This window comes from Puma concolor, chromosome D1, assembly GCF_028749965.1.
Source record: "Puma concolor isolate L17-30 chromosome D1, mPumCon1.1.hap2, whole genome shotgun sequence".
In the NCBI taxonomy this organism is placed as follows: domain Eukaryota; kingdom Metazoa; phylum Chordata; class Mammalia; order Carnivora; family Felidae; genus Puma; species Puma concolor.
In genome coordinates this window covers 42348536-42367426 of record NC_141676.1, presented here as the reverse complement: position 1 = coordinate 42367426, position 18891 = coordinate 42348536, and the positions used below count along the sequence as shown (strand labels likewise).

General features: G+C 50.0%; 1 protein-coding gene across 3 annotated transcripts in view; it reads right to left on the bottom strand.

The window, feature by feature from the left end:
• The window catches only part of ABCC8 (ATP binding cassette subfamily C member 8), a 77671-nt gene that overhangs the window by 10854 nt on the left and 47926 nt on the right, over positions 1 to 18891 (bottom strand). For all 3 annotated transcript variants that reach the window (XM_086677858.1, XM_086677856.1, XM_086677857.1), the window contains 12 exons: positions 12661 to 12693; positions 10845 to 10880; positions 10028 to 10126; positions 8863 to 8947; positions 8126 to 8206; positions 6108 to 6245; positions 4524 to 4649; positions 3638 to 3737; positions 3162 to 3403; positions 2904 to 3070; positions 1529 to 1598; positions 870 to 1027 (listed from right to left, as the gene is read on the bottom strand). In XM_086677858.1, coding sequence (XP_086533984.1) covers positions 870 to 1027; positions 1529 to 1598; positions 2904 to 3070; positions 3162 to 3403; positions 3638 to 3737; positions 4524 to 4649; positions 6108 to 6245; positions 8126 to 8206; positions 8863 to 8947; positions 10028 to 10126; positions 10845 to 10880; positions 12661 to 12693 — 1335 coding nt within the window. The remainder of the gene's footprint in view (positions 1 to 869; positions 1028 to 1528; positions 1599 to 2903; positions 3071 to 3161; positions 3404 to 3637; positions 3738 to 4523; positions 4650 to 6107; positions 6246 to 8125; positions 8207 to 8862; positions 8948 to 10027; positions 10127 to 10844; positions 10881 to 12660; positions 12694 to 18891) is intronic.

Here is an 18891-nt window from a genome sequence, read left to right as displayed (position 1 = left end):
GAACACGCGTGTGCGTGCACACACGTACACACACGCACATGTACACACACACCCCTATGTGACCCCAACAAAGGTTTTATGAAGCAAAACTTACTGCTACTGTGTGCATATGGTTTGAGAGTATCTGTTCAGTTTCATTTTTTAAAAATGCTGGCTGTGATCTATGATATTGATTTCATGACCCATGGACAGGTTGTAATTGGCAGTTTGATAAACACTGGTCCAGAGATTTTTTTCAAAATTTTCGTAAAATTATTTGAACCTAGGAGTTTAACAGAATCACTCCCAGAAAGAACTTCTAGAGCATCTTCTTAGAAAATGTTGAGTAGGAAAAAAAGGCTGTGTGGCTCCAAGGTTCCTGAGGGAGAATACGATCAATATGAAAGGCTTCTTCAAGTCAAGGCTTCCAAGTCAAGGCTCTGGACCCTGCGAGCTGGGAGGTATGGTTGCCATAACACCCCTCCCATCAGGTGCCCCCCTGATTTCGTGCATCAGCAATCAGCCTGGTCACTGGACTCATAGAACCCTCCTGAGAATCATTTTGGCAAAATGAATGAAGGGCATAAACATGTGTATACATCCTGACCTAGCAATTCCATTTCTGACCATATCTTTTAAGGCAATATTTGAAATATTAATGGCGATGTGTGTGTGTGTGTGTGTGTGTGTGTGTGTGTGTGTGTGTGTGCTGAGAGATGGTTACATCAGGATAGTGGGAGATGAATCTATTTCCTTCGTTTCTATTTTCCTTTTCAGGGGGATAGGACCCTACTACTTTTTGATGATTACTCTAATAAGAGTACCAAACTGCCTATTGCAAAGCACCTCCCATCCCTCATTCCCCTGAGGCTGGCAAAGACTGCCATCACCTGGATGCCACCCGGAAGTACTTCTGGATGAAGTAGCACACCACGGCCAGGGGCAAGAGGGCCACGAGGAACACAGGCGTGACATAGGAGATGACAGCCACGGCTGAGACACAGAGCAGGGTGGAGCGGCTCAGGCACTCCAGCGTGGATGGGATGTGCTGACGGAGGGGAGGGTGAGAGAGGGAGGTGAGTTTTGGTGTTTCTCTTCAGTGCGTTACCTGCCGCCATGTTTTTCTCTCTCACATTATTACAGGCACACGTCTCATATCTCCAGCTACACTGTAGGCTCCCTGAGAACAGGAATCAGGACTTTGTTTCCTCACCATCTAGTACGGTGGCAAATAAAGAACACAAGCTGAACTGAAATGAATATTCTTCACAGAATCAGTCACCTTGGTTCAGAATATGCTGGAACCTTACTGAAGTGAGCCAGAGGGTATTGGATGGAAGCCAAAGGGATGTGGTTTCCCTCAGCCTTATCATGAAGATCTCACAGGGGAAGCGTCTCACAGAGGCAGCATTATAATCAGATTGGGGCCCCTGGTTTCCTCCCACAGGGCTCTGATCACCAGATCGGGGGAAGCCAGCACCAGAGAGGAAAAGCTCCTAGGGGTCTGGTCTCTCTCTGAACTGGGGAAATGGGTCACAGTCCTGTGTACCTGGTCAATGGTGTTACAGTCAGCTGAAAATCTATTCAGGATGCTTCCAAGGGGCGTGGTCTCAAAAAACCTAAGAGGCAACCAGAAGAAGTTACTCATTCGTTTATTGATTTTCTTCCTGTTTATCGAGTGAGGGTAGTGATTTCTTTCATTCCGGTGTCTCTGGAGTCATCCCTGGGTCTGGTTTTCTAGGGGCGGTTGCCTTTGCAAGTCTGTAGATATCTGGCCTGCGTTCCTGAGAATTTCTGCAGCTGCCCACAGGGGCGCTGGCCCCTCACTAACCTCTCTGGCTCTCAAGCCCATGTATGACAATTGCCACCTTCCTCAGCTCTTGCTCAGCCTGACTCACTCAGCAGCTATCCTGGGGACAAATAGTCTTCTCCAGAGGGATGATGTGCCAGGGGGAACAGGGCCCTGTGGACAGTCTGTCAGCTGGCTGACCCTGCAAGGCTACTCTGCCTGTCATCACTCTGGCTGTGACCCAGAATCAGCCCAACCCCAACCAGAGGATTTCAGAAGCACAGATCTGGGACAAATAGGGGGTAAGTAAACTTTGAGGTCATGTCTGTGGACCACAGGGAGCTCACAAGACCGAAAAGTAAAAAGTGTAGTCAGATGGTGAGTCTGGCACTGACTGGGGCCCAGATAACCTGTTTGCCTGTTGTGTTTTAAGACTGAGTCAGCCCCGGGGCACCTGGGTGGCTCAGGTCATGATCTTGCAGTTTGTGAGTTCGAGACCCGCATCGGGCTCTGTGCTAACAGCTCAGAGCCTGAAGCCTGTTTTGGATTCTGTGTCTCCCCTCTCTCTACCCCTCCCTTGCTCACACTCTGTGTCTCTCTGTCTCTTAATAATAAATAAACATTAAAAAAAATTTTTTAAAAAGGACTGAGTCAGCCAGTCTATTGGGCAGTGACCACTTTAAACCTCTTTCCCACCAAGCAGACTTTGGGTTTTTATCCAGCCCAACACAGGGGATGAAAACATGTCCCCATGTCCCCAGTGTCAGAACCTGCAGGTTGGCTGAGGGTATAGGGGGAGAGCTGAATCTGTGGGTGGAGATAGGCAGATGACATCTGTCTAGGGAAGGGAACCTCACATCTATGCAGAGCCTGCAGACTCTCACTTTGAAGGGCTGTTGTGACAATTAGATGAGCTAATCATATAAAATGCCTAGCACCAGGTGTGGCTGAATAAATGCTGGTTTTCCTCTGCTTTCTGCTCTGAGGAAGGCACTTTTACACACACTGTCTCCTTGAGTCACCCCCAGCAGCCTGTGACAGAGGTTGCATATCCCCATTTAATAGATGGGAGAACTGAGGCCAGGAGAACAGTGACTTGCCCACAGCCCCAGCATGGTTGGGGGGAGCAGTGTACCTCATGGGAGCCAGGATGATCCGGTTCAGCAGGCTGCGGTGCAACCTTTTGGCCACCTTCAGCCCGGTCCATTCTACGGTGACAGATGTGACAAGGCACAGCACAATGCCCAGGCTGCAGAGCACCGTGAACACCATGGCATAGACAGTCTGGTCGAGGGAGCACTCCTGGGCCGGGCAGAGAATGAGGCGGGGTCCCGGGGGTGTCCATGGCTCAGCCCTCTCCCCCCAGCCCCTGCCCTGGGGCTGCCGGCCACACCTGGCTGAGGGAGCAGTTCCTGGCTGCTGGGCTCAGGGTCAGGGCACTGTCGGTCCACTTGGCCAGCCAGTAGTCAATGGCCACCAAGACCATGTGCTTGAGCAGCTGGGAGAAGACCAGCAGCGACAGGAGCAGGATGCCGGCGGATGACAGATACTTGGCACAGGCTCGCCACGGGATCTTGGCACGCTGGTGCAGCACTGAAGACAGGTTGTCCTCCTCCTCGCTCTCAGCTGCCTCCTCTGCAGGCCACAAGAACCCACCCTGTGGCTTCACATTTCACATCCCTCTGAGGGCGAACCGGTGGGGGGGGGGCATGTTATCCCCACTTACAGATGGGAAAACTGAGGCACACCAAGGGAGAGGGATTTGATGAAGGTCACACTATCTCACCACCCCAGAACCCCAAACCCTAGTCTCCCCACGGTCAGTCAGACCTCAGGCCAGGATTTCATTCCTAGTCCCACTGTCTGTACCTTCCTCCTCTTCCTCATCTTGCAGGAGGCCGTCTCTTGAGGACATGGCCCGGGGCAGACCCTGAGGTGGCTCAGTGGCTTTTCTCTCCATGACAGTCTCCTGAAAGACAGGTGGGGCCTGGCCAATGTCCTCAGAATGTGCAGAGGGGAAAGGGAGGGACGGCAGCAGCCACCCCTGGCCGTGACCAGTGTCAGGTTTCCAGGTTGCCCCACCTGGGGGAGGGTCCAGATGGACATGAGTCTTGGCAGAATTTACTCCTCTTGTTTATCAGCTTAAAATAGTCCGATATTCCTGTGGGAGACCATCTCTCCCCTATTCTTAGTCTCCGTGACTCAGGTGGGCTGATCATTCTCCCTGGCGTGGGAGAATGAGACCCAGGGTGGGCTTCAGGGACTTCTGCTGAACTGTTGTGGAAGAGGCACTCTCAAATTGGCAGAGGTGTGGAGCTGGGAGAATGTAAGCCTACGGCTGCTGATAGCTCTCTCTGCTGCCACAGGAATGGAGCCAGTCTGAGGGGAGCAGAGCCAAGGAGGGAGAGAAACAGGTTCCTGATGACATTCTTTAACTACCTGGATCCAGCTTCACCTGAAGCCGACATTTTTTAGTTTCACGAGCCGAACAATCCTTAACTCCTCCCTCTTTTTCTTTGCTTAGCCAGTTTGAGTTGATTCTCTGAAGCTTTATAACTACATGGTTTCTGATTATTTGAGGATAAGTGGAAGGTGTCCACCTGATTCTGCCTTGGGTAGCTGGCACAGGTACTGGCTCTCCTCGGGCAGGAGGAAGTTCATGCTCAGCTCCCACATCTGTCCTTTGGGGGGTTTCCTAGGCCAATGAGGGCAGGCTCCTCAGAGGGTGGCTGCCTGGCCCTTAGGACATACTCACCTTCTCCAGCTCTTGGTCCTGCCGGTTCATGAGGGTCTTCCAGTGCTCAAAGAGCTGGCACTCAGACCTCTGGAAGTCCTTGAGCGTGCCCTCCCTCTGGATGGTGCCGTCCTTCATCGCAATGATCTGGAAAGGAAGACACAGACCCGGCCCAGGGGCTGAATAGAAAAGGGGAGTGGCGGTCACACCCCTACCTTGCTAAGGAGTCTGAGATGGACATGTACACACCCTCTCCCCCACCACAACTGCCCACTGGCTTTCCCACTGCAGTGAGCTGGTAGTGATAACCTATCCCCACCAACACACTCCCAAGATTGAGAGATTGGTACTTCTGGGGGGTAATTCTCAGTGGTTGCCCCATGGTTGCTAAGAGGGTTTGCAGAACAAATTAGCTTCTGGTCCAGGTGTCTGATTCCTTGCAAGGATTCCATCCGTGGCTGCCGTTTACCCACACTTAACAGCCAATTGCATGCTACCTTTAGCTCCTCCTAATGGCAGGTCTGGTGGGTTCCACCGGGGGTTGACAAAGCACCTATTGGTCTAAGTGTGTGTGGCCATGCCTCTTTAAAATCAATAAAACTGATTTCATTTGAAACACTCAATGTTTCACACCCATGGACACTCCGCATTAATTCAGAAACCCACCTCTGTTCTCTTACCCCTACCGAGCCCATGCTGGGGTGTAGGGAGCGATGCCTGGGAGTCCTGTTCACTGACACTTCAAGGGACCAGGCATGTCTGTGACAGCCTTCTTTGGACTAAAGATTGTCCTGAACTGCCTTGCCACGGTCACCCTGGAAACTCAGACACAGACCTTCTGCACCTGTTTTAATAGTTTTTTTTTTTTTTTTAATCCGGATTTTTTTTTCTTTTTTCATAGTAGAGGATTTCACCACATGCAGAAGGAAGACCTAGGGCCATATAGCACAGGCCTGAAGCTCAAGGACGCCCTTAATTTTCAGGGGCAAATTTTGCCTCAGGAGTCAGGCAAGGTCCAGATTTTAAAAGTCACATGATTTCCACCTTAAATGTTAAATGCTTTCCAATTAATTAAAAAGTAACTGTTATCTACAGGTTGAGGAGTATGGAAATGTGGTCAATGTGGGGTTTCACCAAGTCGCATTCTAATATTGAAGCTTCTGCGACTACTTGTATTGTTGGTTTCCATATTTCCATCTGATTCTGACTTGAATCCGTCCGACCTTCTGTGGGTCAGAGGGTGGACAGGCAGATGGCTTTCCCATCCAAATAGGCAGTCCCAAGGCCAGGGGGATGAGTCATCAACCCGGGCCATAAACAGAGGATGGGAATCGAATGTCTGCTTTTTTCTGAGACTTCTTGGTGCCAGCCTTGCAGGTACCACAGGGGCCCCAGGTGAGGATGGAATGTCTGCAGCTGTAGGTGATGTGAAACCCTTGGCCTGTGCAGGGTCTACCCAGCCTGCAGGAAGCCATTCAGTGTGGATCTCTTCTGCTTTGTGGCCCTCAGCAATGGCTACTGAGACACTGAGTGACTCCTTTGAAAATGTTCTACTGCTTCTGCCCCCTCAGCCCTCCACAGCTTGATCTCCTTGTGGCCTCTCACCCAGTCTGCATGTGGCAGGTACTGTAGCTTGTGGGTCACTAGGACCACTGTCCTCTTGTCATCCTGGAGCAGCTCAAGGATCCCGGCCTGCATCAGGTGGTCACTCAGATGGACATCCAGAGCTGAGAAGGGGTCATCCTGGGCAGAGGGGAGAAGGTGGGGGCAAATGTGGGCAGAGAGGGTAACAGTGAGTATAAAAACCATCAGAGTTGTACCAACTCTGGTCTAGGGACTGACACTAGTTAGCTGAATGTCCTTGGATAATGTACTTCACCTCTCTGGGCTTTAGATGCCTCATCTTAAAATGAGGCAGTTATGAGTTATATGGCTCTCAATTTAATCACATACACTTCCTGACTCTTGAACATTCAATAGCTCCCCACTGCCTACCAAGTCTGAATTCCTTAGCACGGTGATCTAGGCCTGTTGTTACTTGCTCAGTCTGTCTTTCTGGTCTCAGTTGTCTGTCCTGTCCAATCTCCTGTACTCCAGGATTCCAGAGAACTTGCCATTCCAGGTTTTTACCTATGCTGTTTCCTCTGCCGGAAGCACCATTTTGTCTCTTGTCTGCCTGGTGAACTCCTACTCATCCTTCAGTGCTCCATCCTAGCTCTTCCTGTGTCCTCTCTTGATTCTATGCCTAATCCTCCCTCCTCTCAATTCCAGTTGTGATAACTATTTGTCCACTCCTGTGAGGCCCCCAGGAACTGATACCCCTTGTGCCTGTGCCAGGTACAGAGTAGGAGCTTAATACACTTTTGCTGAAATAATCTAAAATATCCACTTGACTTCTTTCTAACAAGGTTGTTTAAAGCTCATATAAGATCATGAATAAGCTAGGGGCACCTGGGTGGCTCAGTCGGTTAAGCGACTGACTTTGCGTCAGGTCATGATCTCACCGCTCGTGGGTTCAAGCCCTGTGTCGGGCTCTGTGTTGACAGCTCAGAGCCTGGATCCTGCTTCGGATTCTGTGTCTCCTCCTCTCTGCCCCTTCCCTGATTGTGTGCTCTCTCTCTCTCTCTTTCTCAAAAATAAACATTAAAAAAAAAAGATCATAAATAAGCTAGTACTTTGTAAAGTACTATGTTGGATGGTAACAAAGACTATGAACCTTTACATTTTGAAGTGTGTTTATTGGAGAGCTTTTACGTGTGTTGGGAACAGGGGGAGCGCATAAAGCCGGATCAGAGACCTGGTTCCTTCTTCTGACTCCCTACCCAAATGGCCTTCCTCTTTCCTTCTGTTTACCTGACTCACTCTTCCAGAAAGCTCTCCCTGGTTATTCTAGCCCTCATAGTTGTCTCCCTAGACAAGCCTCCTCCTAGACTGTGCTGCACAGTTTGGCTTTCAACTGGGCCGTGGCTCTTCAGTGTGGGTGAGCTCTATCTCCTAGTCAGATTCTAAATCTTTGAGACCAAGGCCTGGCCCTCAGAATTCTTCAGTATCAACTAAGACACCTCACACAGAACTTGGCATGAAATAGGGCAGGCACAGCTCATTAGTTTATCTCACATTTGATTGCTAGTGACTACCTGGAGTGGGGTGGTGACAAGGATTCTGAGGCCAGGTTAAGTTTCTGTGGGAAACTTATCTAGTTAATGTGGGGTTTCACAGAACTGCATTCATTGATGATACTGAATTTTCTATTACCCCTGCTGTGATCAATTAGCAATGTCTGCTCGGAACACGGGATTGGAAGTGACAGCATACTTTCCATGTATCTGCCGTTATTGTAGTGGGGCTAAGTGTTGATAGGTTAAGGCTGTCCTACAGGGAGGCAGCCTGTAATTACTACTTGTCTTCCCTCATGGCTACTGCAGAGTTCCATGTGAAGTCCACAGTGGGTCATTTGCACTACCCTTGCCTCAGTTTCCCCATCAATGATTAAGTAATATCTCTGGCAGGAGAGGCTTACTCCTGGAAAGGGAGCTTGTTGGGTGGTGTTGTGTGGGTTTGTGTACAGGCGGTGAGCCAGGGAGGCAGCCAGAGACAAGGGAGATACCAGCTAATGCACTCACCAAGAAGACAACGTTGGTGTGCTGGTACAGGGCTCGGGCCACACTGATTCGCTGGCGTTGACCACCAGATAGGTTGATGCCCTGTGACCAAAGGAGAGGAAACATTATGCTCTCATAGCCCTTCAGGAAAGACCGTCCTGGCCCTTACTTGCCTGTGAGCTCTTTGGGATAGTGGCCTGGCTCTACCCGTCGCTTTGTCCCTCCTCACCTTGAAGAGAGGAGGAACTTATACATATTTACTGAATGCATTCAGAGGTGGGGAGCATGATCCTCATGACTCTGAAGATTCATCAAGTGGGTGTTAGAGACCATCTGACCAGTGACAACCAAGACAGAAGAAGTAGGGATTTCAATCATACATGAGGAGGGCTATCATGGGAGAATCCTATTTGTCTAAGCTTATGGAGGAGGGGTCCCATCTGGAGAGTGTACCTGAAGGATATAACCCTAGGCCTAGCACAGTGTCATGTGGGCCCCGAGTATTGACATGGGGCATGAATGAATCTCCAGCCTAGGGAGGCACTAAGCTGCAAAGCTGTCAAGGACAACCAGCAGCCCAAGGTTCAAGATCATTTTGTCCCCACTGCAGGCAGCTTTTCCACCTTTACCCTCTCTTATTTTCCAGTTACCTCCTCTCCCTGAGAATGAGCTCAGAGCATGCTGCTGGTGATAGGTGGGGATCAGGGAAGCTTGAGGGCCCCAGCCTTGGAAAAACCCCCATAGAGGCTGCTACTAACCCGTTCCCCAATCTGAGTCTGGTCTCCATGGGGCAGGATGTCGATGTCCGGCTGCAGGGAGCAGGCTTCGATGACCATTTTGTACCTGGAGTGGTTGGGGGTGGGGACGGACACAGCTGATCGGCCTGGCCAGAGCTGGGCCTGAGCACTGACAGAGAATCATTAGCTTCCGGGCAGCTGTGCTCAGGGTGAGCATTGGCTTTAATGGCCTTCTGCCTGGGTGCAAGCAAACACCATGTGAGCTTGAAAAGAGCTGAGGGCAGCACCTCACAGAGTCTTGGGGCCAGTTAAATATTTGAAGGATGAAATTGGATAGTAGTAAATATGCCACGTAAATGACAAGAGGGGGCCCATGGCCCTTGTGCAGTGGGAGAAGCTCCAGCCAGAGCCCACACTTGGGGCACTGCCAGGAAAAATCACTGCTGGTTGGTTTAGGCAGTAATGATGATGGCTGATCAAATATTTGCCCAGCCTGCTCCTCTCATACTTCCCTGGTCAGCTCTTAGCTGGTGCCAGCCAGGGTGCATGGAGGCATCAGAGTGTCTTGGTGACATGTAATTGGGTGTCAGGCAGCCTTGGATTTGAGACCCATTTCTGTCACTTATTTGTTGGGTGGCCTCAGGCAGGTTACCTAACCTTTCTGAGCCTTGGGGGCGATAATGATCGTAGCTGCCTACTGGGGTTGTTATGAGCATTAGGGGAAATCAAGCATATAAAGAGCGTGACGCTGCACCTCGCACCTAAGAGCTCAATAGATGGTAGCAATTATTATTATCATTGGAGGGAAAATAATACATCAGTTGCAGAGCGAGGGTAGGGAATAATGGAAAGCTGGGTCAGTCTTGCCATTAGCCTCAAGAGAAGGCCATCGGGGCTTCCACACAACATCCCTCCCCCCGCACGCTCCCCTCCCGCCTTGCCTTCATACATACAGGAGTTGGATTGCCCTGATGCCCAGGCACATCTGGATCATTTCCAGATGGGCCATATGGAACAGGCTGGGATTCAGATAAGCGTCTTGGAGAGCAGGATGGCTGGTTGTGGGCGATCGATGGAGGGGCAGGGCAGCTGGCTAGGGCTTGGGCACTGGGGAGGGCTGGCTAATGCTGCCCTTGACCAATTTCTCCCCGCCCCCACAGCCCACCTCCCACCAAGAGGCTTCTACCGTTGTTTGTTGAAGGGACTCTCAAAGGTGATATTCTCCTCCACAGTGGCATTTAGCAGCCATGGTTTCTGAGAAGCATACGCCACAGGGCCTCTCTTCCTGGAACAAAGCAGGCAGGAGTAGGGGAGGCATTCTTGGGGGCTCATTCTCAGAGGCAGTTGTCAAGCAGATGGTATAGACTGGGGAGGGGCACTTGGCAGAAGCCAGCTTCGTGTGGCCCCTGGTGGCCTCTCTTTCCCCAGGGCCAGAGGCAGGCTTGGGTGCCTGGGTCTTAGCAGACCAGGGCGGGGGGAGGGGGGCGCGGGGGGGGGGGGGACAGGACCTCAACCCTGCCCTGCCCTGCATACAGCCTGTCCCACCCCTGCAGTCTATTCTTCCTGAGTCTCTACCCAGAGCTAGGAGGAGCCTGAAGTGTGACCAAACCAAGTAAACACTTGACCCTTAATTTCCTTCTTCCCCGAGTGGCCCTCAAATCACTTGATTTTGATGTTAGCAGATAACTCTCCAAGTGGAACTTTTTAAAAAAGCAGAACCACGGAAACCACATGTAGTGTGATAAAGGTTTTGAAGACCAAAAAAAAAGGGGGGGGGGTATGACCACCAGATAAAAGTGATCTGGTGTGAAGGGAGCCGCTTGATGCACAGAAGCAGCAGTGGCTTCTGAACCACCTGATGGAGCACAGAGCCCTCCTGGGCCTCTTCCCTACAGCGGAGCTGGGACGTCTGGGGCTGCCCTCAAGAGTTCTGTGGCTCCCTTGGGCCTGAGAGCCCCTCTGAGGAAGTCTGCCCACGGGGCAGGTGCTCCAGGTCACAGTACCTCACATCCGAATCGGCCACCGTCTCCCGCTCTGGGCTGCAGCAGGGAAGAAAAGACACAGTTTCAGGGCTCACGTGTGTGGACCAACTTCTTCACAGACCTTTGAACTCCCTCAAACCCGGCATGAGTGTGCCTGTTTGCCCCCGTGACCAGGGGTGCAGCCACATGCTGCACGGAGGGGTGTAGACTGGGGAGTGGCCATCCTGGGGGAGCCTCCTCTGCCCAACACTGTGTAGCGTCCCCAGTGTGTGTGTGTGTGTGGGGGGGGGGGGGGTGTGCGGAGGGCCCCAGGCCCCAGTTGAGAGGGAGAATGAGGGAAAGGCAGCATTGGTGTAATCTTGTGTGTTGAGGGGAATTCTGTGTCAGAGGACTATGAAGGCCAACATGTGGCTCCTCCAGACCCAGCCTCTGCATCGGGGCTCAAATGCACAGACTCGGGTCTCAGGCAGACATGGCTGCAAAAACAGCCGAGGCCGGGAGGGCCGTCTGGCAGGAACCAGGCCAGGCCCACAGCTTGTGCGTGGGAACCTAAGGCCCATGGAACTCTCGGGGTGGCAGCCAGAGGGCCGAGAAGGGCTCCAGGCATGAATTGAAGCCTCATGTGGCCCTGTCAGAAGACAAGAGTGGAATCTGGGGTATCTGCTGGGAGAGATGTGTCAGCTGCAGTGACCGCATGCCCTGGATGGCCGGGAACAGCTCTAGTGTCAGCTATTCTGTACCGCTGTTCTCATCCACACGGTCATACTTGTCACATACCATGAGCTCTGCCTTTTGGCTCAAGAACCATGGTTACTATGGCGAGAGAGGCTGGGCCTGTCATCACACCCCGGCACTTAGGGACAAGGTGGGAGAAAGGGCAAAGAAAACATGGGGAAGTGAAACATTCTGGTATTAGAGGGAAGGCCAGTAATTATGAAACTACTTAGGGGTATTTACAAAGTTGAGTCACCCTTCCCAGCCCTGACTTCATACCACCTCCAGTGTGTTTTGAATGTTCTTGGGAGATGTGAGGTTCGGGAAGGTTTTCAGTGTCTCAGAGCCTCATTAATATAGTTCACTTGGATTTTTTAGACTGAACACTGAACATAAAGCAATAAGGCCAAATTTCCTGTCTGGCCTGGGGAAGATCTACCTCCTCTCTTACAGCCCTGTTTCTCAACTTTTTTTTCAGGATCATCCCCTAGGGACTTCTTATACACATCCCCCCCTCCCTCAATTGTCCTTTCCTTAGTGTATTTCTTTTCCAATTCAGTGGTTTCTAGTATACTCACAAGGTTATACAGCCATCACCACTAATTCCACAACATTTTTATCACCCCCCGCCAAATAAATCCTGTACCATTAGCAGTTACTCCCTTTCTTCTTTCCCACCAACCCATGGCAAGCAGTAAACTACTTTTTGACTATGCACCATGATTGATTGATTGATTTAAAGTAGGCTCCATGCCCAGTGTGGGGCTTGAACTCACAACCTTGAGATCAAGACTTGTGCACTCCACTGACTGAGCCCTGAGCCAGCCAGGTGCCCCACCCACCGTGAAGTTTTTAAACCACAGATATATTGTATATCTGTTTATATATTATAAGGCCCTTTGAAGAGCCACAGACTGGAACATCTAAGTTGTTTTTTTCTCTAAGAACCAGATTTTGCCGTCTTTGAGAAAGCACGCCTTGTTATAAGGCTCTGTGCCGATGAAATCATGTAGGCTGCGCACCCTGCCGTCCACACTCAGTATCCCAACCCCACAAGCCCTCCCAGCCCCCCAGCCCCTTCCCTTCGTTGGGACCCACTTCCAACCCAGTTCCAAGGCTATACCTGGGGTCCTCTCCCGTCTCATCAGGAAGGCTGCTGGGGTACAAATGGGAAAAATCAACACCAGTTACTTCTCACTCCATTGCCTTTCTCTCCATCACAAAGGTCTTTGGAGAGAGAGATCCTCACAATCCCCACCCCTCCCATCCCTCCCACCCCTCCCCAGTGTCCCCAAGTAGCTTCCTTAGGGACACAAACCTCTCTTCTCAATCACTGCCCCTCCCACAGCACCTAGATGAGCACCTCCAAATAGCAAGAGCTAAATCTGTGCCCCTGACTCAGAGTAGCGGTGAGGCTGGCTGGGTGTCACGATGGTTTAACACGGGGGAAAACTAAAGCTCAGGGAGGGAAAGTGACTTTGCCAAGGTCAGAATCATTTTATAAACTGTAGATTGGGACCCAATCATTGGGTCTAAAGTAAGTGAACTGTGACCGCACTTAAAAAAAAAAAAAAAGTGTGCCCAGCATGTGGTTAACGTGTATTTTCTTGGGATTTTTTCCCCCCTTATCTATCAATGCATGAATGTAGTGGACTGTGATGTAGAGTGGATTATAGTAAAAAAAAATATGAAAAGCACTGAGTGAGGCGACCTGAATTTTGTGGCCAACTTTGCCAGCACTCTTTTCTGTTCCAGACTACCACTCAACCTTCCACAAGTAGCCCTCTGCCAATAAAGTGTGTGCTTCTGACATGCACATTTGGGGAAAAATAATCCACTCTGTTTTCGTACAGATCTGACTTTAGGCATACTAAAACCAGCTAACATTTGTTGAACTTTCATAAGCACTGTGATGAGTATCGTAATAGTATCATCTTTCTTAAAGCTTAAAATAATCATACGAAAGAGGTTTATTTTGACTGTCTCCACTTTACAAAGAAAGTGAGGGTCAGAAAGGCTAAGTAACTTGCCCAAAGCCACACAGCCAGCAAATAGCAGAGAAAATAGATTTATCTGACTCTAGAGCTTTATGCTCTTAATGACCACGTTACACCACTCCACTGTGATTTGTCAGGAATACCGGGATGGAAAAAAACAGAGGCAGCAAGAAACCTGATGAATTCCTTTCTGTCCCTTGCTGAGGAGCAGAACTGAGAGGAGATCCTGATGGATACATGGTTACAGGTCCCCTCAGATTCTGTTCTCTGATCTTTGTGGTCTCATTTCGTTCTCTCAACCCAACCTAACCTTGGGTTTCCCAACCATCAGATTGCTGGACTTTCTGGACAGCTGGTAACATGAGACAGATAAAAAAACCAAAGCTTACAAATGCCAACTCTGCGGCCGAGGCCCAGATAAGCTTATCTCTGGAGTCTTCCTGCCTTGATTGCTTCCAGAGTTGCAAAGACTGTTATTTATCTGGAAGAAAGTGCATCTGTGGCCTCCCTGTGGACCCCAGTGCCCGGTCCTAACTCATTTTGTATCATTGTCTGGGTTGCTCAATTAGCCCTCATAATGGACTACCTTACTCTCTAATCAGCTCCTGTGTAAGTCTTTTATCCCCAGTGGGATTTTAAGGCAGGAAGAGCATCTTTTCCAACCCCTACATTGCTTAGCACATGACAGACCTGTAATAAAGGGAGGCTGTTAACTGACATCTTAACCATTTGGGAAGAAGGGAGGGAGGGAGACTAGCACTCAGTGGGGGCTGTCTTCATGCCAGGCACAGTGTGAAGTTGTTTGTATTTGCCATGTCATCCGCAGGACTATACTTTAAAGAGGTGTTACTGTCCCCTTTTTACAGATGGGAAAACTGAGCCTCAGAGTTTGCATAATGCGCCCAATGTTACAGTTAGGAAGGGAGAAAGCTGGGGTGTGGATCCAGGTTCATCTCTACCTTTTTACAGTGTAGCCCCAGCCTCCCTAGAGCGAACCTCCCCAAGGCTTTGTGTGTAGATGTTTCCATCTGAAAAGTACAAAATGGTACATGTGGCGTGCACTTTCTCTCATTGATTACTGGGGTCTTAAATGTGTGGGGGTGATTCCATCCCTCCTCTGCCTGTACCTTTGAAACCAGGCACTGAGCTGAAAGGACAATTCTCCCCAGTTCTCCAACCCCACGTCCTTCCCTCCAACCAGCTAGGTGCTGGGCAGGTGTGTGCACACCAAGCTGAAATCAAGGCACAGAGCCCGCCTTCATAGGGCTCATATTCTGGTAGAGGGAATCAGACAGGTACAGAAGTCAGAAAGTCACGAGGGCCAGAAAAAGAAGTAGGAGCAAGAAAGTATTATATAAAGTTTGGGGAAAAGGACCCACAAACACATATGCAAATGCTTAGAAAGAAGATTGGAAACTTCTAGGCAATGGGATATTAGGTGGTTTTTGCCTTCTTTATACTTGTGTATCTTTTCTAATTTATGGACAATCTTCTGGAATTGGAGAACAAGGTAAATTTTAAATATAGTTTGGAGGAGAAGAAATGTGAGAAAGTGAGGAAAGGCTCCAAGAAGTCAGAGGTGAGCAGAACTCTCAAGGGTGGGGGAGGGGATGACAGAGTGCAGACAGAAGGAGGGAATTCTAGGTGGAAGGAAGAGGCAGGAACTGCGGGCAGGCAGTGCAGAGAACTGGAAAAAAAAATATGGGCTCCGAAGTTCATATCTGAGGAGCCTCTCTACTCACTGGTTGTGAAATCTTCTGCAAGTCCCTTTCCTTAGGGGAGCCTCTGTTTCCTTGTGTATAACATTGGGGTCATGGCACAAACCTCAGTGACACTGGGAGAACATATTATAAAAACAGCTCATAGCCGGTTGGAGGGAAGGACGTGGGGTTGGAGACCTGGAGGGATCATCCTTGGTCCCAGAGATGCACACAGAGGAGAAATTGAACAGCTCACCACTCATTTAAGACACCAGCAACCAATAAAAAGGGAAGAGGTGGGAAGGGGTTGGAAGAGGAAATTAGAATTTTGGGCCCCCATGGTCCCTTCATCTTGCCCCTGACAGGCCTGTAGCTATCTTGAAACATTACCTTTTACCACAGAGCCCTTTCCAATTAATGTCATTGGGTCCTAATGCCGAGTGTCTGAGAGAAGAAAGGGTTTTTCTCATTGTCCGGATGAGGAAACTAAAACTCAGAGAGGTAAAATAACCTGCCCAAGGCCACACAGCAAGTGAGTGGCAGACTCAGGACTACAAAAAAGACCAAGTCTGGCTCATTACCTCCATGCAGGGCCCCTTGTCTTGCCTGCTTACCATACTGCCACACCTGCCTCCTCCAGGAAACCTGGGGTTACCTGAGCACCTTACCTCTATTCCCCAAAGGCTTCAAGATCTACATGGGCAGATTGGACCACAGGGTAGTCATGAAAGGAGACTGTTTCTCATCTCCTGGGGGAATCAAGGGTCTCAGGAAGCAGCCTTCATACCAACCACCACAAGGCGACAGCATTCTGAGGCTGGCCCAGGGCAAGCAAGGCCCAGGCCTCCTGAGTGGGCACAAACAGAAATAATAAATGGTTCAAGCGGAAGCTTCAGCAGGTGGTCAGAGCAGAGGCAACAGGGAGCTCCAGGGAGGCTGATTTGTAGTTGCTCATCAGGAAGTGGAACCCTCTTCCCTACCCCAGTGCTTTCTCTGGGGCCCTGTTTCTTGCTGGCTCCCTGGGGACATTTAAAATCATTCTACTGTGGTCATTAATGGCCCTATTCCTTATTTCTAGGGAAAGAATTTCACTTGAGTGTATCTACTAATATTAGCTTTTCATAAGAATGTTTTCTTCTTAGATATTAAGGAGAGAGTTTGCAAATTCCCAGGTTGATAGTGCATTGAAGCAGAGAGCCAGGCACTGGCGGGTGACTGTTACTAAAGTGGATGTTTGGGAACCATGTGGTTCTCCCTGAGACCAGGGGCTGGGGGCTGATGTGCCGGATATGCCCAGGGCTGCTGCAGTAAATCTCCAGCCCAGAATGCAGGACCTCACCCGATGGACCCTGTACGCCCACACCAGGGCTCTGTCTGCATGCCTCTGTCCACCTGGCACTGGTGAGCTCCCCGGGGGTAGGTCTTCTCCTTTGTAACTTGCACAGTGAAGTTCACAAAAGGCACATGCTTTGCTGGGCACTTGGAGTACAACACGGAATTCTTCAGTCCTGTCCTCAAGGAGCTCAGTGTCATGGGAGAGACAGGCACACCAGCAGGTAATCATAACGCATTGTGAGACATGCGCTAATAGGATTCCTACTTCCCTTTTTTGCTGTTGTTTTTGTTTTCAAATTTTTATTTAAATTCTAGTTAGTTACCATACAGTGCAATATTGGTTCCAGGAGGAGAATTTAGTGATCCTCACTTACATACAACACCCAGCGATCATCATTAACAAGTGCACTCCTTAATACCCATCACTCATCTAGCTCATCCCCCACCCACCTCCATCCATCAAGCCTCAGTTTGTTCTCTAAGAGTCTCTTATAGTTTGTTTCTCTCTCCCCCTCCCCCCCCCCATATACTCATTTGTTTTGTTTCTTAAATTCCACATCTGAGTGGGGATTCCCATTTTCCAAATGTTGGTGGGGAATTGGGTGGTGGAATTCTGAGTCAGGAGAACAGCCTGGGTCTAGGTATGTGGTAGGAGGGAGATGTAAAGACACATTTATGATGGCAGTCTCTTGGATGTCATAAATTGTTCCAGGTTGTGTGTTCATTTAACAAATGAATGCATTTAGCAAAGGCAGTGTGGATACAGAGAGACAAATAAGATATGGTTTCTGTGCCCAAGGAGCTCACTGCCATCTCTCCTGGGCGACAGGCTGGAGTGCAATTCAAGAGCAACAGGGGGATTTAGAACCTGGCATAGAAGTACATTTTCAAACAATAATATTTATAATAATATTTGTAGGGCACTTACTACACGATAGGTTAAGCCTCACATCAACCCCATGGGAATAAGGGAAAACTGGTATAGAAAGGCCATGGAATTTCCCAAAGCACAGAGCCCAGACTTGAACTCATGAAGCCTGCCTCCAGAGCTTTTTGCTTTTATCTGCCTAGCCATATTTCTCATTTGTTCATTGAAAGGACAAATGAATGGCTATAGAAACCAATCTCTCCAGAGCATTCTCCATTCTGTACTTCCTAATCCCCCAGCTCCCTGACTTGTGCCTCCTGAACTCCTTCTGGCTGCCTGGTCACTCGGCCTTGGCCGTGGCGTGGACGAAAACATCAGAGCGGCCTGGCATCGCCCTGGCCTCTGGCTGCAGACAGACAGACTTGTGGGAGAGGCTGCCAGGTTAAACGTTATTTTGCTCATTATTTTGCTCTTGGCTCACTTTGCAAGTGCATCACCCCCATGCAGACCTGGGCCCAGGGTCTGAGGCATGGAGCTCCTGTGTGTAAGAAAAGGGTCCTTCAACACACAGTCCCCACACTTAACCAACACATTGCCCAGGAGAGCTGAGCCGGACAGAACTTGTACATGTCCAGGATTTTGAGAGGCACACGGCAGATGAAGACAACTGAGTCATGTCTGTCCAGACTCCTCCCAGCCACTATAATGAGCTCCTAACTGGTCTCCCTTTCTCCAGTACCCCCCCACCCCTTTATCACCAGCATAATTCTTCTACAGCCTTCAGGCTATATCTTACTTCCTGGACCTGGTATATAGGGGTGTCTGACCTGAGCCCAGCCCACCTCTTTAGTCTTGTCTTCTGCCACTGCGGCCCCCACCCCCCCCCTCCCAGTGCTCCAGGTACCAGAACCATGTTCTTTCACATCAGCAAGCCTTTGCCCATGGCGATACCCCTGCCTGGAACACCTTCCTCTCCTACGCCTGCCTTTTCCATCTGATGAAACCACACTCATCCTTCAAGGCTCAAACACCACATCCACATGACCCTTCTCTCCTTGGCCACAGAGGCCCATGTTGTTCCTCTATGCTTGATCATATGGCACTGATCTCCTTCCCCTCCCATAAAAGCAGGGGCCATGTCTTAATCATCTTTGCATTTCTGTCGCTGTGCCCAGTGTCTGGCACCCAGCAGATGTTCAGTAAACAGGGGATGAGTGAATACATCAAGGTGGAGAGACTGGAGCCTGAGTTGAGTTGTGAACAAAGACTCACAACTTCCGAGGGTTGGCTGCAGGCTACCGGGATGCTTCGCTATGCTTGAGAGGGAAGACGCACCGTGGAGGAGGGCAAAATGGAGAAGTGAGAACCTCTTCATCATCACTCCTACCCCTAGACTTGAACTGAGCCGGGAGGTGGCGCCATGAGGACAGAGCTGTGAGCACCTGGGTGGTGGC